The sequence below is a fragment of the Oncorhynchus gorbuscha genome, linkage group LG08 (assembly GCF_021184085.1).
Source record: "Oncorhynchus gorbuscha isolate QuinsamMale2020 ecotype Even-year linkage group LG08, OgorEven_v1.0, whole genome shotgun sequence".
NCBI lineage: Eukaryota > Metazoa > Chordata > Actinopteri > Salmoniformes > Salmonidae > Oncorhynchus > Oncorhynchus gorbuscha.
The window spans coordinates 6,511,244-6,532,989 of record NC_060180.1 but is presented as its reverse complement, the minus strand read 5'-3'; the positions used below and the strand labels follow the sequence as shown (position 1 = coordinate 6,532,989).

At 43.7% G+C, this 21,746-nt stretch overlaps 2 protein-coding genes across 4 annotated transcripts in view; one reads left to right on the top strand and one right to left on the bottom strand.

Annotated features, from left to right (window-relative positions):
- The first annotated feature begins 877 nt into the window (after positions 1–877).
- On the top strand, positions 878–12,208 carry hif1an (hypoxia inducible factor 1 subunit alpha inhibitor). Of its 3 annotated transcripts, none has more exons than XM_046358339.1 (8): positions 878–1,325; positions 3,874–4,076; positions 5,120–5,268; positions 6,926–7,071; positions 7,300–7,406; positions 7,664–7,727; positions 8,024–8,134; positions 9,452–12,208. In XM_046358339.1, exons 1-8 carry the CDS (start codon positions 1,137–1,139, stop codon positions 9,506–9,508), a joined length of 1,026 nt encoding a protein of 341 aa, XP_046214295.1. In that variant the 5' UTR covers positions 878–1,136; the 3' UTR covers positions 9,509–12,208. The 3 variants fall into 3 exon arrangements, with proteins under 3 accessions (XP_046214295.1, XP_046214294.1, XP_046214296.1); XM_046358338.1 differs by having other exon boundaries at positions 3,826–4,076; XM_046358340.1 differs by lacking the exon at positions 878–1,325 and adding an exon at positions 2,869–3,404 and having other exon boundaries at positions 3,826–4,076.
- A 94-nt stretch (positions 12,209–12,302) lies between these two features.
- The window catches only part of LOC124041129 (1-phosphatidylinositol 4,5-bisphosphate phosphodiesterase epsilon-1-like), a 42,138-nt gene continuing 32,694 nt past the window's right edge, over positions 12,303–21,746 (bottom strand). Inside the window, 9 exon segments of the mRNA XM_046358337.1 lie at positions 12,303–14,789; positions 15,192–15,416; positions 15,559–15,717; positions 16,062–16,307; positions 16,442–16,570; positions 17,025–17,143; positions 18,873–19,134; positions 20,594–20,757; positions 21,178–21,477. Coding sequence (XP_046214293.1) covers positions 14,595–14,789; positions 15,192–15,416; positions 15,559–15,717; positions 16,062–16,307; positions 16,442–16,570; positions 17,025–17,143; positions 18,873–19,134; positions 20,594–20,757; positions 21,178–21,477 — 1,799 coding nt within the window. The 3' untranslated portion in view covers positions 12,303–14,594.

Here is a 21,746-nt window from a genome sequence, read left to right as displayed (position 1 = left end):
ACTCAATCTAATCAGGATGTGTGCTAGAAGTGTTTGCCTAAAACATAATAAAATAGCTGTGCTGTGCTGTGCTGAGTAAGACAGACATCTTGGAAGTCACCTTTCAGTGGAAATTATGTTCTAATCTATTTGAAATCTGATGCCAAATTTGCTTTCGACAGAATCATTTTGTAACCAAAACTTAGACCCGCATTTACTGAGACCTCAATCATCCCAAATTTCATCAGGTTCTTTGTCTCGAAAGGACATTTTTCATTATATAGCATCAGCCTGTTCACTTCCAAAGCACTGGGATGACATACAGTATCATTTGATTTCTCTTTGGAGAGAGAACTGATTGGTGTACAGCATAAACTGAGGAGGCAGAAATGCTGACAAACCAAGGAAGTAATCCAAAAGTAATCCTTCAATTACAAGTAATCCAATAAATTATGTTAATAATGACTTTTATTGTCACGTAATCTGTAATCAGTAACTGATTACATTTTTTTATGTAATCCATCCAAACCTGCACACACACACACACATACAGAGAGATGAGCAAAGATACATAAAATGTATGTTATTTGCACCAAATTTCAACTCAGAATCCTATATTCTATGGGTGTCTCTCATTTCAAGATTTCAAGTGAGTGTAATTTGGAATTGTTTTTATACACTGTGATGTCAGAAACCTGAGGAAAATCTATTTTTCTGACAGTTTTCGTTCTAATCAAATAGCAGTACTCTGACGCCATCTGATGGATGTGTGTGAAGTTGCTCTATAGCAGTTAGTCATTCAGTACACTAGATGTCGCTGTACTCTCATTCTGGGTACTACACCTCGCTTGGTATTTCCCTTCCAAATACATTTTCGTCGTTTGTTTTTTTGCCTGTCACTGCCGTTCTTATTATACCTCAGTGGTCAATGGTTATTTACACATTTGACTGGTGCTAGCAAACACTGAGCTTTGGAAGCTTGTCGGCTCGGTGTTTAATGTATTGCATCGGGAAAGAAACAGACAATTTATGCATGGCAATGTTGTGAGCAAACACGTAGCATAAGTCCTAAAGAAGAGGTGTCAGTATCTCGAGTCAAGAGAACATCTTTTGACAGCGAGCGAGGGGCAATCTTGGCTTGGGTTCGGTACACGGGCATGGCAGCGGCAACAGTGGTCGAGAATGATCCAACGGCGAGCGAAGGCGGTGCCGCATCATTCTCGGAGCCGGAGGTCCACAGCCCTATCTGGAACGACTCTCAACTTCGAAAGTATCCCTTCCAGACCAGACCGATACCCAGACTCTCTCACACGGATCCTAGAGCTGAGATGCTCATAAACAACGAGGTAAAGTGACAGTTGACATGACAATTAATTTGCTGTCATGTTTTTGTTCAAGTTTGACAGATAGCTCAAATTAAGTAACCCAATTGTATTTGTATTTGAAATGCTTGCTTGCTAGCCCTTCCCAACGATGCAGTTAAAAAACAATACGAACAATTAAAAATAGTAACACGAGGAATAAAATATACAAGAATGGAGCTATAATACACAGTACCAGTACCAGATCAATGTGCAGGTCAAGGGTAAGAGGGATTTGGTGAGAAACAAAAATAACTAGCTAACGATGGCTATATGGCTAGCTGCTACTTTGTCAAATAACGTTAATCAACAAGTATTTTGTCTTGCACACACCACCTGCTTGTATCCTGTATGTTGTTAGTAAGATAGCCAATGTTCTCTCAACTGAATCAGCTGCTGGCAAGCCAGCGAACACGATTTTGACAGTGGTTCTATTTTTTTTCAATTTCACCTGTTTTATCCAGGCTTGTTCTGCATGAATCAAATCTCATGCAAGAGAGACCCTACTTGATCTGGTTGATAGTGGACAAGTCCAGTGTTCTTCCAACCTGGTCCTGGGGTCCTTCGTAGGATGTGCAGTTCCAATGTAGTAGCATGGCAGGGCTTGATTATTAGGTGAAACATGTGTTTTTGACACTGGATTGGAACACAAGCTTGGCTGTAGCCTAGGTTACAACCCCTTGGTCCCCAAAACCAAGGCCAAAGAACACTGGACTTGACAAGTCTGCATGGCATGGCAGTCTGCAGTGCAGATAATCCGTTTGCTGGTAAACACACATCTGGCCTACCATAGACTATCTTATTTTCTTATAGGTAGCCGATGAAGCAGATTTTTTTTATTCTCCTGTCTGATACTATTTGTAGCCAGGTAATCTGGACCCCTTGTTAGCAATGGTCCTCTCAGTATACACGTGCCACCTCCTTTGCTTTATGTTTAATAAGAAAACATGTCATGCCTCCTCTTGAATGCTTCTCTCCAAAAGTCAGTCTGCATTTACTACATCTGATATGACGTTGACTGGTTGATCTCTAACTTGGCCTACATCAGAGGAATGCAACAGTCACACCCTGTTATAACACTGAAATGCACGTACCACTAAATAAATCAGTATTTCTCATATGACTGTCTTTCGCATCCATTGATGTGCCTTTCTTTGAAATATGATTATACAATGCCAGAGATTAGGCTACAGCCTGGAAGATCAATGCTGGCTGTTAATATGTGGCATGCTGGCAGCAGGTATGGTACTATGGATGCATATGGGATATCTAGGCTATTACAGTGTAACTCTGAGACTGTTGACATAAGTGAACTGTAGTGAATATCAGGTATATGTTCCATACATGAGGCTAGCTTGGCATAACTGCCGAGGGATCCATCTGCAAAGTAAACATTTTCTGCATGCAAATCACACGTTTTATTCCTTGGTCTTTATTCAGCTATGTTTATACGAGCAGTTGACTGCGTGGTTCAAATATTATTATAATTTTTTGGGGGGGGGCCGGGGGACATAGAATGGTTGTGGTTCCACAATTATGATCTGTGGTGAACTCCCAGTGAACTCAGGTGGGAGAGGGAAAGAGATGAGGAGGGATCGAGTTTTGACCAGACACATCAATGTTAACTAGGTGAATGAGCTGTATAATTCAGATTTACCGCGCGATAAACAGTAGAGTACCCGCGCGGTAAACAGTAGAGTACCGAATAGAGTAGACCAACAATTTGCTGTTGACATGAAATTAGTTGAATAGCGTCTTATTGACCCAAGTGAAAAGTCAAACAACATAGTCTGTTGAAATGGAGCTTCCGTATCCTATTCATAATTCACTCTGTATATTATACCTCTTGCTTCCGCCCTGCTTGCGGTCTTTGCTGTACGAGCTTCGCTAATGAAATACAGTGCAGCGGCACAGCGCGCATGTGCTACACAGCCTACGTTCCAGTAGTCACGTAGCACTTGCCACTTGTGTCCAATGGGACCATCAATCGCTCTGCTTGCCAGCGAACCGCAGTGTTGTTGATACACATGGCTAATGCAGGCTCTTCCTATTCGCCAGAGACAGGTGTGCCTTTCTTTGCTACGTGCCTAAGGATAATATGTGTAATGTATTAAAAGCTATTACATATTGATGAATTCCCCATGCATTTAATTTGTTCTGACTATAGCCTAACTATTCAATGCGTCAAAGGAAAACTGATTAGATGTATATTGATATTTTATGGTCTGGTATACCACGGCTGTCAGCCAATCAGCATTCATGGCTCGAACCACCCAGTTTATGATGTTTAATGCATATAACGTTAGGCCTATCACTATTAGGAAAACATGTTAACAAATTGTTTAAAAAAGTTTAATACTTTTTGTATAATTTAATGAAAATTGTTGCTTGCTTCAGTCCTATATTATAAGGAATAAAAATATCAGAGTATATGCCGTCTTTTTCTAATCTAACAAATCTTCCTTTTTTGGGGGGGGGGTTTCAGCAACCGGTGGTTTTAACAGACACTAATCTAGTGTATCCGGCTCTCCAGTGGGACATCCCATACCTGCAGGAGAACATTGGAAATGGGGACTTCTCTGTGTACATCGCGGAAAACCACAAATTCCTCTACTATGACGAGAAGAAAATGGCCAACTTTGAGAACTTTGTACCCAAGTCTCGACGGATAGACATGAAATTCTCTGATTTTGTGGAGAAAATGCATAAAACACAGGAAGAGGGAGGAGATGAGAGGTAATGTTTTTGTGTAAATGGCTATATTAAACCATCATCCGAGGGAGGGTGATCTGCTGTTTGATCTGCTGACCTGCTGCAGGAGAGTTAGGTCCTTAGGGACATTTTATCAGTGCTTAATATGAGTGAAGGTAATATACAACTTCTCTTATTTGAGTCACAAAACATGTATAATATGGACAGAATCATATTAAATGCTATCCAGTCTAGGTGTTTGCGTTGCAGGAGTGCCGGGCATTGCTCTTTAGACCAAAGTAAAATGTTGAGTGAGTCAAATTAAATCTAATGCAGGAACTGAAATAGCTAGCTGTCGAGAATGACTAAGCATTTATAAGGCATCTTGGGAACATTTTGTACCGCTCTCACCTGACTGAGTTGCTTGGCCTGGGAGAGAGAGAGACACACGCACACACATATCACTTACTACACTGAGCCCCTTCCTTAGAACTAATGCTTGCTGCTTGTGTCCATGTACTGTAGATTTGATCAGTTAAATGACGTTTTCTGTCACATAGTGGTGGTTTTGTGCAACGTTTGTTGTATGGCATTACTGTTTTCTAATTGAAATCATTCTTTGTGGTTTGGCAAGGAATGCTTTCTACTGAGCCGAGTTGAACATTTAATATTGGCAAGACAAGCTTTCATTTCCGGATGCATGTACACTTGCTGAGTACACTTGACTCCTGATAAGTGCAAACTCTGGAATTGCATTGCAACTGTCCCTATTCAATTGCATTTCTCTTCATTCCTCTGTATATTTGTGTTAACCACTGGGCTTAAAGCAGCATATTCACTACAGTTCCAACCCTTTTGCTTTTATCAGTAGTTGACTCTACATGTACAGCATTACCCCTTCTTTGGACTGTGTTAATGACAGAGTGTCATTATCCTTTGTGTCTCTATCCACATTCTGCTCCAACTAGCTCCAGGATCACTGTACTGCAGCTCCCTCTGTGGCTGTGCTCCTTCCAAAATATGTGCAAAGCAGAATATCCATTTCTGTCTCATCAGATGGTCTAATTCTATTCTGTTCATCCTCCCAGGGTGTACCTGCAGCAGACACTGAATGACACAGTGGGCAGGAAGATCGTTGTTGACTTCCTGGGTTTCAACTGGAACTGGATCACCAAGCAGCAGAGCAAGAGAAACTGGGGCCAGCTCACCTCCAACCTGCTGCTCATAGGCATGGAGGGTAAGAGACCTAGCCTTGACCTATAGGCATGGAGGGTAAGAGACCTAGCCTTGACCTATAGGCATGGAGGGTAAGAGACCTAGCCCTGGCCTATAGGCATGGAGGGTAAGAGACCTAGCCCTGGCCTATAGGCATGGAGGGTAAGAGACCTAGCCCTGGCCTATAGGCATGGAGGGTAAGAGACCTAGCCCTGGCCTATAGGCATGGAGGGTAAGAGACCTAGCCCTGGCCTATAGGCATGGAGGGTGAGACCTAGCCCTGGCCTATAGGCATGGAGGGTGAGACCTAGCCCTGGCCTATAGGCATGGAGGGTAAGACCTAGCCCTGGCCTATAGGCATGGAGATTAAGAGACCTAGCCCTGACCTATAGGCATGGAGGGTAAGAGACCTAGCCCTGGCATGGAGGGTAAGAGACCTAGCCCTGGCCTATAGGCATGGAGGGTAAGAGAACTAGCCCTGGCATGGAGGGTGAGACCGAGCCCTGGCCTATAGGCATGGAGGGTAAGAGACCTAGCCTTGGCCTATAGGCATGGAGGGTAAGAGACCTAGCCCTGGCATGGAGGGTGAGACCGAGCCCTGGCCTATAGGCATGGAGGGTGAGAGAACTAGCCTTGGCCTATAGGCATGGAGGGTGAGAGACCTAGCCCTGGCATGGAGGGTAAGAGACCGAGCCCTGGCCTATAGGCATGGAGGGTGAGAGACCGAGCCCTGGCCTATAGGCATGGAGGGTGAGAGACCGAGCCCTGGCCTATAGGCATGGAGGGTGAGAGACCGAGCCCTGGCCTATAGGCATGGAGGGTGAGAGACCTAGCCCTGGCCTATAGGCATGGAGGGTGAGAGCCCTGGCCTATAGGCATGGAGGGTGAGAGACCTAGCCCTGGCCTATAGGCATGGAGGGTGAGAGACCGAGCCCTGGCCTATAGGCATGGAGGGTGAGAGACCGAGCCCTGGCCTATAGGCATGGAGGGTGAGAGACCTAGCCCTGGCCTATAGGCATGGAGGGTGAGAGACCAAGCCCTGGCCTATAGGCATGGAGGGTAAAAGACCTAGCCCTGGCCTATAGGCATGGAGGGTGAGAGACCTAGCCCTGGCCTATAGGCATGGAGGGTGAGAGACCTAGCCCTGGCCTATAGGCATGGAGGGTAAGGAACTAAGGGGTTTATAGGAATGAACGTTAAGCAGGGTTTTCCCCAGGATGTTTTAACAAGGTTGGTTCTGCTGGGGATGGGAGGCCTGGAAGGGGTCGGTGCCCCCCTTCGGACTCAGAGAATTTTTCATTTTTCTGCAGTCTAGGTCCATAAATTACAACAAATAGTTGCTTTTTTAAAGGTACAAAATCAGTGCCGCTTTTAAATTCTTTGGGGAGAACCCTGGTAAGGAAGGGACCCTGTGGCTTTTAGGCATGGGGACCATGGCTAGCAGGTGATTTCCCTAGTCCTATTAGACAAGGAAATGATATACAGTATATCTACAATGTGGGTACCATATATCGCTGATGGAATGAGTGAACTACCCTGTCTCAATGTGCAATCAAAGGCCTTGTGGAAAGGGCATTAAGAAAGAAATCCACTCACATTAATTTCAGCTGAAATTAGCTTAAGGGCATTGTTCCTCCAGAGACAGACAGGTAATCCTGTGATCTGCTCAATGTTTGTAGGCAACGTGACGCCAGCCCATTACGACGAGCAGCAGAACTTCTTTGCACAAATCAAAGGTTACAAGAGGTGCATCCTGTTCCCTCCCGACCAGTTTGAGTGTCTCTATCCCTTCCCTGTTCACCACCCCTGTGACAGACAGAGCCAGGTAAAACCTACTTTCTGATGTCATTTATTTGACCATTTTAAAACAATCAACCAGACGTGGATGCACTGCAATCATAGAGGATAACACATCAAGGAAAACTTATTTCCATTGTGGTCCCTTTAGAAACCGGTGTTTGATTTGATATGACGTGGATTTTCTGTTTCTCAACTGTTTCTGTTTGTTTTGAATTAATCTTACTAACAGCAAGTTTGCTTTTGCCATTTGTAGGTTGACTTTGAGAACCCTGACTATGAGAGGTTTCCCAACTTCAAGAATGTGTCGGGCTATGAGACTGTGGTGGGCCCGGGAGATGTTCTCTACATCCCCATGTACTGGTAGGAGCTGCTTTACACGGTTCTACCTAGTATTATGTGTGTGGTGGGATCCCATGTACAGTACAGTGTGTATTGGTAAGAGTCGTTCTGTACAGAGTCTGAAAATAGACTGATTTTGATGCTGTTTTCTGACTGAGGATTCTGTCGCTGAAATGTCAACACTGGCATTGTGGAACCAGACTGGTCAGTTTGACCTGTTGGTGACATTTTACATGGTCTGATAAGTCTGCTCTGTTTTCATTTCATGGCTAATTCAGGTGGCACCACATTGAGTCCCTGTTGAGTGGTGGAGTGACCATCACTGTCAACTTCTGGTACAAGGTACTGTATGTGCTCACTGATATATGCCAAAATATATCACCATCTATCATATATCATATCATCTTTACTGCATTCATGTCAACGAATGTTGTGGCACCTTAAAGAAGGCACCATTACGGTCAAAATATTGGTGAAATGAATTGAATATCTTTGCATTGAAAGATACATTTCTCACTGTGCTCTCTTTATTATTTTTAATTAGCTTGGATCACCTTGATACATCCCTTACTCATAGAAGTAGTATTAGAGGACATGTTATATTTCTGTCCTCACTAAATGATCTGTTATTCCCCCAGGGTGCGCCCACGCCCAAGAGGATCGAGTACCCACTGAGAGCTCATCAGAAGGTGGCCATCATGAGAAACATAGAGAAGATGCTGGGGGAGGCACTGGGAGACCCACAAGAGGTACTGAAACTGGACAGATGAGGAATATTCTGATGGGATTTATTTATGGGAGATCTAGTCTGGTATGTTAAAGAAATTGTACACGAGAGGCTGTGGGTTTGGACTTTTTTAGCACGGCTGTGCTGCGGTCGTAGGTATGAGGCGAAGCCCACCCATCACAATGCTTGTTCTGACCAACCCATTGTAGAAAGCCTGGTATTTTTGTATGCACTGGCTACTTTAGGGATATCTGTCATGACAGACAAAATGGCATATCTGTCATGACAGCCATAGTGTCATATCTGGGCATGACAGCCATAGTGTCATATCTGGGCATGACAGCCATAGTGTCATATCTGGGCATGGCAGCCATAGTGTCATATCTGGGCATGACAGACATAGTGTCATATCTGGACATGACAGACATAGTGTCATATCTGGACATGACAGACATAGTGTCATATCTGGGCATGACAGACATAGTGTCATATCTGGGCATGACAGACATAGTGTCATATCTGGGCATGACAGACATAGTGTCATATCTGGGCATGACAGACATAGTGTCATATCTGGGCATGACAGACATAGTGTCATATCTGGGCATGACAGACATAGTGTCATATCTGGACATGACAGACATAGTGTCATATCTGGGCATGACAGACATAGTGTCATATCTGGGCATGACAGACATAGTGTCATATCTGGGCATGACAGACATAGTGTCATATCTGGGCATGACAGACATAGTGTCATATCTGGGCATGACAGACATAGTGTCATATCTGGGCATGACAGACATAGTCAGAGTTGGCTAAACCCAAGAACAAACATATCTGTACCAGGCTGCCAAAGATCCCATAGACTCACTAGTTCCAGAACTAGAACATGACTAAATCACATTTTTTCTAGAACATCAAATGACATTTCACAGCTCTGAGATCCCAATGTGATTCCATTGAGAGGAATATTCTGGCTGGTTCCATAACTAGAACATGACATCAGATGATTGACATTCCATTTGGCGGCTCCGTATTTAGTTGGTCCTGTAGGAATAGTGCAGAAAGCTTGCCATGCCCGGAATCCTTACGGCTCCGGGAACGCTGACCCTGATAGCAACCCAATTACTGTGAATATTTATGGTCTACCTGATTTAGCACAGAGTGAATGGAAGAAGGGGGATGTGTGGTACAGCACAAAGACTAGAGGACAGGACACTCAGTGAAACAAAGCTATAGTATCTCACCTAGTAGTAGGCCCTAATAGGGTTTTCAACAATGGACTTGTTTTAGTGCGATTGTATTTTAATGCATTAATGTGCTTTCTGTTCTGTAGGTTGGCCCTTTATTGAACATGATGATTAAAGGCCGATATGACCAGGGATTCAGCTAGAGCTACTGCCTCAGAACTGTCTGTGTGTGTATTGGTGTGAGTGAGTGTGCCCAGGCCTGATTGTGTGTTTGTAGGTGAGCATGTGTGTGCAGACACGTGTTTGTGCATTCGGACTGTTAAGCTAACAGTGACTTGGCCAATCAGCCATTTTGACTGTTTTGATCGTCTGGGAGCCATAATCATCACAACTTCAGCTACCAGTGGGAAGACAATAGTGGACAACGGACCAGCCATGGAGACCCACATGCAGTGTGCTGTCAGAGAGGGATGAACTGTGTAAACTACACAATGTAGAGTTGTGGTATTTTAGAGGGAGTGGAGTGACAGGCAACCGCTGTAGATGTCAAAGAATAAACCCCCAAACACCCTCAAAGTGAAAGTTGCCCATAATTAACCATTGATGCAGGGTCAGATATTGGACATTTTATCATCACACCCAATAGGATTGGGAAAATCTGATCCTAGATCTGTAGTTGGGGGCAATTTCTACCTTGAACACTAAACAGGTGTGTGTGTTGGGTGGTTGTTAGTCATAACCAACAAGATACTCCCTTCGTCTATTTAACCGTTCCCCTGTCATTACAGTTTGTAACCATAGCAACACACCTGCAGCTTGAATATGAAATAGGGAATAGCTGTGTAGTAACTAAATTAGGCCTACTTATTTTGTGACAAACTTCTCAATGAATTTGCGACACATTTACACCCCGAAAGAGATGAGTCATATTCTTGTTCTGTTGACTAGATCAGGAAGCTGATTTTTGTTTCTGTATAATCGCTGAACGTTTGTGTGTTACAGCCGACATACTTTTTCTTTGATGGTGTGTTTTTGTCTACATTCAGGCATAACTGATTTTCTGTTGGTGTGTTATTTTGTTGTTGTTGTAAATCTGTTATGATACATGGTACAATTAAGTTAATGAGGATGGGCTTAAAAGTATTTCAACTCATTTCAATTTGCAGCTGGACAGTAAAATAAGAATATATTACATGCTTCCAGTGGAATGATTGAAGACATCTCACCAGTTTTCCTACTCGAATGCATCCTAAAACAAGTTTCCCAAACCCAGTCCTGGGGCCCCCTTGGGTACAGGTTTTGTTTTTTTGCCCTAGCTCTACACAGCTGATTCAAATAATCAAAGCTTGAGGAAGAGTTGGTTATTTGAATCAGCTGTGTTGTGCTAGGACTAAAAACTAAACGTTCACCCAGGACTGAGTTTGGGAAACGCTGTCCTAAAAAACAGTCATGTTTTGCTCCGGTAACAGTCACACAATACGCTAACCCTATATTCATTTAAATTCAATATCATTTCAAATATATTCTACTTGTAGTTATTACAACAGTATTTCTTAGTACTTGTATCAAGAATGTACCTAGTGGGTGGTTTTCATGCGTGTGTGCCTCTCTAATCTTACTCTTCCCCTACTGTTGCTGTTTTTTCTCAATTCTTTTCGGAAGGATGTCAAAGTGTGTGTAGAGTTCAGTTGAATTCCGGTTGTTATTGTGCCATTGTCAAGTGTTTCTAGTGAAGACTTCACTTCAACAGGTGCAGTTTAGAGCACAGGACTTATTTAAAGCACATATTGTCTGTCCTAGTGCTGTGTGCCAAACCAGGTGTGTCCTTACAGGGTTGTGGCTCATTTCAATTTGGTCAATTCAGGAAGAAAACAACTGTAATTTCAATTTTCCTCTATGATTTTCTGTGAGGAAAATGTGGAGTTGGAATTTTAGTTTACTTTCTTAATGTAAACGATGTTCAGAAAGTTGTATGTACGGAGGCCCTGGTGTGACATTGGTTTGACTTCATTTTAAGCTGCATCATATTAATTTGTTATTAAAACTAATAGCCTAGTTAAACCAGACTGACCACGGCTGTGTGAATGATGAACACAGCATTCCGTCTGATTTAACTACTAGGCTAATATACTAATGCTGCATGTTCAATTCCTACACCGTCAGTGACTGACAAAATATTTCTAGGGGAGTTTCTATGTTCTAGCCATGTGTATTATAATTATTAGTATTTTTCCAACAGCATGTATTGTACTCCTCTGGCTTTCCAAAAACAAATATGGAATCCATCAACCGGAATGTTCATATCTTATTGTTTATATTTAGGCTAATATTCTAAGAATGTTAAAGTCCATCAAGTGGAATGTTCATATGGTATTGTTTATATTTAGGCTAATATTCTAAGAATGTTAAAGTCCATCAAGTGGAATGTTCATATGGTATTGTTTATATTTAGGCTAATATTCTAAGAATGTTAATGTCAAGGGAGTGTATGCTTGATTGTTGATAGTATATCAATATTGTTGATGAATAGACTAGTTCTTCAATGAATTATTATTTGATAGTTAAGTCTGAGGTTAAATTGCTCTCTTCTGTGTATTTGTTTCTCCTACCTGTGTGCCTAGCTTGGTTATGACATGGCTCAAGAAACAGCCAGAACAATGATATTTTTATTTAATTTTTGCATTATGTAGCTTTAAATGCAAAACCTGAACATGGTTAAATAAACTATTTGCTGTGTTTTTTTAAATTTTACAAATACAAAACAGTTTTCTGGGTTCCTGCACTTGTATGATTTGAGTTTGTCTGCTCTATGTAATTTGCACTGATTTCAAAATGACTGCTGAACAAGGAGTTCTATTGTTGTGCTAGTGGCTTTGTAATAAAATCTTAAACTTTTTGATCAAGTTCTTGTATCAGTCATCACAGCGGTTTGGTGTCAAATTCAAGTCTGTCATTGTAGAGATTCATTGTGAGGAAATAGACCAAAGGATACAGCTATAGCACTGGGAATGTTTAATATACTAATATGACAGTAATATCGCAGTATTGTACACCAGCAGTAATGTAAAATAGAGAAAAAAATTAAAACATGTTTGGAGTTAATGTAGAAATTAGTTTTGAGGGATGATAGGGGAAATTGTCTGTCTTGATTATTTGAGTCTGACCATGGGAGATTCTCAATTGGGAAAGTCCTTCCTCTCCTCCGTGACCTGGAATCCAGTAAGTGTTTGGCATATGTAGGAGTGTGTTAATAGGTCAACGAAGGAGTTTGGCTCCTCTCCTCGACTGCCACCGTCGGGAAAGGATGCTCGGGTGTGTCCTACCGCAGAAGTGTTTTGCTCGGGTGTATCCTACCGCAGAAGTGTCTTGCTCGGGTGTGTCCTACAGCAGAAGTGTTTTGCTCGGGTGTGTCCTACCGCAGAAGTGTTGCTCGGGTGTGTCCTACCGCAGAAGTGTCTTGCTCGGGTGTGTCCTACCGCAGAAGTGTTTTGCTCGGGTGTGTCCTACCGCAGAAGTGTCTTGCTCGGGTGTGTCCTACCGCAGAAGTGTTTTGCTCGGGTGTGTCCTACCGCAGAAGTGTCTTGCTCGGGTGTGTCCTACCGCAGAAGTGTCTTGCTCGGGTGTGTCCTACCGCAGAAGTGTTTTGCTCGGGTGTGTCCTACCGCAGAAGTGTTTTGCTCGGGTGTATCCTACCGCAGAAGTGTTTTGCTCGGGTGTGTCCTACCGCAGAAGTGTTTTGCTCGGGTGTATCCTACCGCAGAAGTGTTTTGCTCGGGTGTATCCTACCGCAGAAGTGTTTTGCTCGGGTGTATCCTACCGCAGAAGTGTTTTGAAATCAGCCACACCTCCTTTGAAACAACTATTTTCTCAGAGGGGAAAAGCATGTACACATTTAAAAATTATACTCTACTTATTTATCCTTTTATCTATAAAATGTCTAGCATAACTAGAATTTGTAAACCACTTTAAACATGTATTTTGGGATTCCACCTCTAAACATAATTTGCCTGATGACAAGCACATTTATTTCCTGTTTTCATCTCCTCGACTCAAAGGAGGCGAGGAGAGGACGCGAGGAAATCTAATTGAGATCCTTCACATTTCCTCCAGCCACTTCAAACTTGCCAGATTGATGTCTTATGTATCCATCGGAAAGCACAATATCACCATCTGCTGGTCTGTCCTACAGTCAGTGTGTTCCTCTTTCATCTCCGACTGGATTCGAACCTGGGTCTTCTGCGTGCCACAAGGACAGAAAAAAGGAGAATGGAATGGACTCTAGCTACATGCGTATTTATCTTACTGTTTTTAACAGACTACGTGTTTCCACCTCTGTAAATGTAATTTGCCTGATGACAAGTGCATTTATTTCGAAAAGGAGGCAAGGAAATCCAATTGAGATTCTCCCCATTTTCGTTAGGCATTTGCTTGGGGAACTAATGCAAGGCTTCAATAAATGCACATGCCGATAAGGTGCCATTTCCAGCTCTAGGTAGACGTAGATTAGGCGTATTGCCTGGTCCAAATCACATCAGACACCTAGGAGTTGCATGGCTCCAATTCCACATCTTCCCAGTGTCAGCCCATCTTGGATATCTTTAGTTAGAGTGTGTGAAGGGAGATAAACACACAAACATTATATTATAAGCATACAATAATACTATCAATTGGACAATCGATAGCAGAGAACATAAAATATTACTTTTTACACTTCAGTCTGGTTCCCAGATTCCAAATTGGTTCTCTGCCCCAAATGATGATGCTAGCGAGGTTGTTTAGCTGTCAGTTATGCAGTAGATTTGGATTTGGTTGTACCATGGAGTTAGTTAGAGAAACTCAAGGGAGTGTTGGACCATAGAGTTAGGTAGAGGACGCAACACTGCATCTGTCCCATTATGGCTATGAGACCATAGCCAGCGCCATCTCCATTTTGAAGTAGTCAATTTTCTTCTTCTACAACTTTATGAGTTGGTAAACAAACTGAAAGGGGTGCATACTGCCACCTGAAGTGTGTTGTCTGGATAGGTATAAAGCCAAGGTTGGCAATATGCTGCCACCTGCAGTTATGGAATGTTTGTATAATTCATTGGCTGGTCCATCCTGATGACCTGGATGGAATTGTGTGATCCTTCCTTAACCCATAGGAAGTTCCACCCAGTTGACTACTTAAGAATTGTGAAAGTCCTCAATGGCGCTGCCGATGCTAAGACAGGCTTTTGGGCACTTATTTATCTCTATGAGTTGGACATAGAGATCCTATAATTCACTATGAATACACTGTGTGTAACGTCACTCTCTGGTCTCACTCAGATGCAGACAGCACACGGCCCTCTCATCATTGCTGTGCACCACCTCAGAGCAGGCGTGAGCCCCGATCCATATGGCCCGGCTCCGGCCTGTCAGTCGTTTCAACTCGCTCGCCAACGATATTCCTTTCCGCCGATCCTCGCGAACAGGTCTGAAACAGTCTTCATGCTGAGCTGTCTGAGAACATTGAAGCTGTCAATTATGGCCAGCTACTCCAGAGAAATAACCCTAATTTTGGTCATTACAAAATAGAGGGATTTGTTAAGATTTTGAGACATTTGCAAACTGTTTTTGATTGGGTTGGTCTTGCCATCTTAAACACAGCAAACATTTTTAGCTAAACATATTTACAGTTACTGACAAATTCAATAAATGTGGCCCATGCAGGAAATCTCATACATTTGGCTATCAACAACACTAGACGTGTATCTCTCACACACACACACACACACACACACACACACACACACACACACACACACACACACACACACACACACACACACACACACACACACACACACACACACACACACACACACACACACACACACACACACACACACACAATATCCTCACCTCTTTTCCCTGAGCCTGCTCCCTGAGTCTGAGGATGAACTTCCCCTGTCCCCTCCACCTCCCCTGGGCCTGGAATACACATTCCTGGTCCAGGAGGATCCTCTGGGTGGGTCTGGCAGGGAACATGCGCCCCAGGGGCTCCTTGATTACCTCCTCTATCAGAATGTAGTCACTGGCGTTGCCCGCTGACAGCAGGAGGCTGGACTGTCTGGCTTTTCTCAGTGTCTGCAAGTGAAATGGAGATCAGTTACACGGTAAAAGGCACGATCTGTAATTATAACAGCCTGCCCCTGCAACTTTGTTTGTTTGGTAAGTAATGGGGTTAGGGAAATGTAACCACTCCCGTGACTGACTCCCATATGCTTACCTGTCGGATGAGATCATTGCCTGTGATGTGTCTGGGAGCTCTGAGGGTCACTGGTGATTGGTCAGGAGATACTCCATGTACTTCCACCAGAAAGGAATCGTCCTCCAGTCCACAGCTGACCTCCATCTCTTCTATAACTGGCTTCTCATCATTCACAAGCTGAAACAAAGGTGAATATTAAAGGTATGGTTAAGGTTGAGTCTTTTTTAGAGACATCAACAACAGTTCATTCATATCTGCGAAGAATGGCATAATCGGCGCATCCCACACATACATTGAAAGGAACAGGATCAGTTGCAGTGCAACGCCGCCAGAGCAGTTTTTGGAGTTGAACAAGCTGAACAGTTTGAGTAGATCAAAGAAAGAAATGTCCAATATCATTTGAATTCTAGGCTCTGAAGCAACAAAATCTAAAACTGCAATGACTTTACCAATTGGAAGTCATACATTTGGTCATAAGAGAACGGAAAAGGGATTTTGAGAAGGTTGAAATACAACCAGACCTTTTCTCTCGTTTTGAGGCATACTCTGCCCAGGTAGCCTTCGTCAGGGTTCCAGCTCTCAACAACCCTGAGTATCTCTTCCTCAGGCCTGATCGTCCTCTGCAAGAGAGGCCTCCGAACCTCCCCCCTCTCACCCCGAACCTCACCCTGAGCCTCCCCCCTCTGACGGGGCAATGCCACCCTCTCTTCCATCAGGAAGTAAGAAAGGAGGGAGACTAGAGTAGAGGAGGAGAGGGATGGAAGGATCTGGGAGGCAGATATATAGAGAGAGAACGATAGAGATTAAGCATTATATTGCTGCAATTGCACTGTTTACCCCCCACCAAATGTGTAGAATGCTGAGGTACAGTACATGGTGAATTGAAAGATGACATGCTTACATTGTGTAGGAGCTCTCTGGCAGTGGTCCTCTCACTCACACCCACCACTTTAAAAGGCTCAGGCCCAGGGACTCCATGGACGGTGACTCTGTACTGCACAGCAGCCCTACGCTCCTCTGTGCTGAAGAGCTGGGAGACACAGACACACAGACACACAGACAGCGTGAGTTTAGTGGTTAATGCACGGCTGAATCAAAATCCTGCACACTCTGTAGCACTCAAGGACAGAAGTAGGAGAAAACACCGCACTATACACTCACCCACTATACACTATAGACTACAGACTCACCCACTATACACTCACTATACACTACAGACTACAGACTCACCCACTATACACTATAGACTACAGACTCACCCACTATACACTCACTATACACTACAGACTACAGACTCACCCACTATACACTATAGACTACAGACTCACCCACTATACACTCACTATACACTGCAGACTACAGACTCACCCACTATACACTATAGACTACAGACTCACCCACTATACACTATAGACTACAGACTCACCCACTATACACTATAGACTACAGACTCACTCACTACACACTATAGACTACAGACTCACCCATGATGCAGGCCGTGAACCTGCTGTTCCGCTGTCTTCAGATGTACGGCTGTAGATGAACAGACTGGAGACTGGCAGGACCTCGTTGTGCTGATTCCTCAGCTGCACGTGTCTGTATCCTGCCACACACACCCCACACAGTTTTGAAATGATTGCCACTGTTAGTATTGGGAAAATAATGCTCTCATTTGACAGCATTGCAACTTTTTCTGCCTTTCTTATAGTTCTTTTCCCCATGCTGTCTCTTTTAAACTGAACTTCATGTGGGCATAGAATTTGACCCATTTTGTGTGAATTCAATTAGCTAATCAAATTGAAATAAGTTGTGTTTATCTCCAACAAGTCAGTTCGTCAAATTTCTGCACTGCTAGAGCTGCCCCGGTCAACTGTAAGTGCTGTTATTGTGAAGTGGAAACGTCTAGGAACAACAACGGCTCAGCCACAAAGTGGCAGGCCACACAAGCTCACAGAACGGGACCGCCGAGTGCTGAAGCATGTAGCTTTAAAAATAAAATGTATTATTGTATGAAATATGGATTAAAATGATATGCAGCCATAGTTCTACAACTACTGAATGCCTTCAAATGCAGCATAACCCCAGAAGAAAATATATATATATAATGAATTATTTTCAGTTTTGAAACAGGGTTACAGTATTTTGAAAATGTCGGTTACATTTATTGCACATCAAACACAAACTGTCTGACGATACTCATGACTGAAGCTTCACAGTACGACATTATTCTGGACAAAAAGATCCAGGTGTAAAAGCCTTGAATGTGCATGTGAAGACAAATAGGTACAGGTCATTTGCATGTATCCTATTTGTTTGCACATGGCCATTCCCTTGGTATACAGTATGCCCATTCTGTGTGCATTTTATTCATTTAGCAGACACAGTTTACAGTAGTGAGTGCATACATTTTCATTTGTACTGGTCCCCCGTGGGAATCGAACCCACAACCCTGGGATTGTAGGAGCCATGCTCTACCAACTGAGCCACATGTGACCATTTGGTGCTCATTCAGAGGCATAGCAGAAGTGTTAAAGTTATAGTCCTTAATTAAAACTAAAACAAAGCATTCACCCCACTTCTGTTTTGGTGAAAAGCTGAGGGCAGGGCCTGGAGAAAACATAACCACTCAAATTCATAGACAAACATATGGATGCAAGGACAGACCATCCATGAAATCAACATTATAGTTTTAACCATGTTTTGAGGCTATACAGTCTTTGCATTTACATTGTTTACAAACATTGGAGTTAAAACAAGCTTATATTTTTGGTTCTAATGGGATACGACAGTTGAACTAAGCTCATGAGGAATTTATAAGGTATATTATTATTTTTATTATTATAATCTTCAAGAATCAATGGGTATTTATTATTATTTATACGTCCAAAAATGTATGTAGGAACTAAGAATTCTAGCTTTAATGTTAGGAAATAATGTAGCCCCACTCACACCAGGTGTTCACGTTTGAAATGTCTCATGTGACAATGAGTCTCTTTTCATCTGAAATGACTATAGCTGTACCAGGTTTGGGTCTTCTAATAAAAACACACTCTTTTTGTGTGTGCCAGTGTGTGGAAGATAAGTCACAGATTAAATGATGTAGCGTGCGTGCGTGTGTGTGTGTGTGTGTGTGCGTGTGTGTGTGTGCCAGTGTGTGGAAGATAAGTCACAGATTAAATGATGTAGCGTGCGTGGATGTGTGTGTGTGTGTGTGTGTGTGTGTGTGTGTGTGTGTGTGTGCGTGCGTGCGTGCGTGCGTGCGTGTGTGTGTGTGTGCCAGTGTGTGGAAGATAAGTCACAGATTAAATGATGTAGCGTGCGTGTGTGCCTACCTGTCCTGAGTGCTCTGAGTGATATGATTCTCTGAGCGGTGGTCTGGGAGCTGTTGTGTTCCACCACGGTAAAACGTAGAAAGGCCAGGTCAGCCATGAGCAGGGGGAGGTGGAAGCTCTGGTTCCATATGGGGTTCAGGGCGTTACGGTGAACGGGTTTGGTGCGGAAGTGACACCCATCAGCCTGCATCCCCAGGATGTCTACCTCGATGCATGGACTGCCTGCTGTAGTCCCTGGGCATAGATTCTGACCAGAGATAATCTGGAAGGAATGGAAAGAGAGAAGGGGGGGATAAGCGAGAGACACAGATAGAGAAAGACGTCAAGAAAGAATGTGTTGCACCAGATGAAACCGGTTGACACTGCTGAAAAAGGAAACCGGTTGACACTGCTGAAAAAGGAAACCGGTTGACACTGCTGAAAAAGGAAACCGGTTGACACTGCTGAAAAAGGAAACCGGTTGACACTGCTGAAAAAGGAAACCGGTTGACACTGCTGAAAAAGGAAACCGGTTGACACTGCTGAAAAAGGAAACCGGTTGACACTGCTGAAAAAGGAAACCGGTTGACACTGCTGAAAAAGGAAACCGGTTGACACTGCTGAAAAAGGAAACCGGTTGACACTGCTGAAAAAGGAAACCGGTTGACACTGCTGAAAAAGGAAACCGGTTGACACTGCTGAAAAAGGAAAACACTGCTGAAAAAGGAAACCGGTTGACACTGCTGAAAAAGGAAACCGGTTGACACTGAAAAAGGAAACGGTTGCTGAAAAAGGAAACCGGTTGACACTGCTGAAAAAGGAAAGGCTGAAAAAACCGGTTGACACTGCTGAAAAAGGAAACCGGTTGACACTGCTGAAAAAGGAAACCGGTTGACACTGCTGAAAAAAAGGAAACCGGTTGACACTGCTGAAAAAGGAAAAACCGGTTGACACTGCTGAAAAAGGAAACCGGTTGACACTGCTGAAAAAGGAAACCGGTTGACACTGCTGAAAAAGGAAACCGGTTGACACTGCTGAAAAAGGAAAAACCTGCTGAAAAAGGGTTGACACTGCTGACACTGCTGAAAAAGGAAACCGGTTGACACTGCTGAAAAAGGAAACCGGTTGGAAAAAGGAAACCGGTTGACACTGCTGAAAAAAAAGTTGACACTGCTGAAAAAGGAAACCGGTTGACACTGCTGAAAAAGGAAACCGGTTGACACTACTGAAAAAAAGCTGAAAAAGGAAACCGGTTGACACTGCTGAAAAAGGAAAAAGCTGAAAAAGGAAACCGGTTGACACTGCTGAAAAAGGAAACCGGTTGACACTGCTGAAAAAGGAAACCGGTTGACACTGCTGAAAAAACACTGCTGGAAACCGGTTGACACTGCTGAAAAAGGAAACCGGTTGACACTGCTGAAAAAGGAAACCGGTTGAACCGGTTGACACTGCTGAAAAAAAACCGGTTGACACTGCTGAAAAAGGAAACCGGTTGACACTGCTGAAAAAGGAAAAACTGCTGAAACCGGTTGACACTGCTGAAAAAGGAAACCGGTTGACACTGCTGAAAAAGGAAACCGGTTGACACTGCTGAAAAAGGAAACCGGTTGACACTGCTGAAAAAGGAAACCGGTTGACACTGCTGAAAAAGGAAACCGGTTGACACTGCTGCCTTTGAGGATCACTAGCTACTTGTTGTACACATGTATACATTCAATCCATTACCTCTGCTATGTACTCACAGTGAGAGACAACAGGACGGGGCTCATCCCCCTTGGGTCTCTGTCCAAGGGGCAGAAGTGCCCGTAGAGTGGGCAGCTGGGGTCCCACAGGACCGGGGGCTTCAGGACGTACCCACAACTCCTGTTAGGCTCAAACATGGCGGCGTTCAGTTGCAAGGGAAGGTCTGTCAGAGAGAGAGAGAGAGAGAGAGAGAGAGAGAGAGAGAGAGAGAGAGAGAGAGAGAGAGAGAGAGAGAGAGAGAGAGAGAGAGAGAGAGAGATAAATATGTAAACTATTGGAGAGACTCAAAAATAGGTTTGTGCGCCAACAACTAGACTTTCAGACAGACAATGTCATTTTCAAGAAGCATGTTGTGCTCCAATTTCAAATGACTTCTCTGAATCAACTTCTGAAATATTGAATTCGCCAAACTCCTTGTCCCTTCGTACTTTTGACTGAATGCAGACAGGCCCAACTCGTTCTAGCAATAGGCCAAATATCAGTTCCTCATATGAAGCTAGCCAAATGAATTTCCCACTTTCTCCCACATTTGGCATAATGAAGCAAACTTGACTTAGTTGACGACTCTTAGCGTCTAGCTCACCATCGGTCTGGTAGTTGAGAGCGACCAGCTGTATTCCATGCAGCCAGAAGAGTAGGGGACTAGGGTTGGTGGAGTCGATACGTGTGGCTGCTGGGTAGGTCCGTAGGAGCTGGGCGCTGGTGTGTTGGATCAGCTTCTGGGCGTAGCGGCGACACAGGCGTTTGGCGGCGTTCTCATTGACTGAGGAGACGTGGTAGCACTTTGGGGTGTGGATGAGGGAGCTGAGGGAGGCATTACAGGTGTACAGAGGGGAGGTGGGTGGTTCTTCCCAGTTGGAACGGGGGCCCTCTGATGCTGCTCCTTCAGATATAAGGGAAAAGGGTTATGAGAGGAGTGTGTGTGTGTGTGTGTGTGTGTGTGTGTGTGTGTGTGTGTGTGTGTGTGTGTGTGTGTGTGTGTGTGTGTGTGTGTGTGTGTGTGTGTGTGTGTGTGTGTGTGTGTGTGTGTGTGTGTGTGTGTGTGTGTGTGTGTGTGACACACTGAACGCAAAGGGTTTAACTCATCAACTTTCAAATATATCCAAAATATGTCCAGCCTGTCTAGGAAGAAGTAGCAGATCCTTAACCATT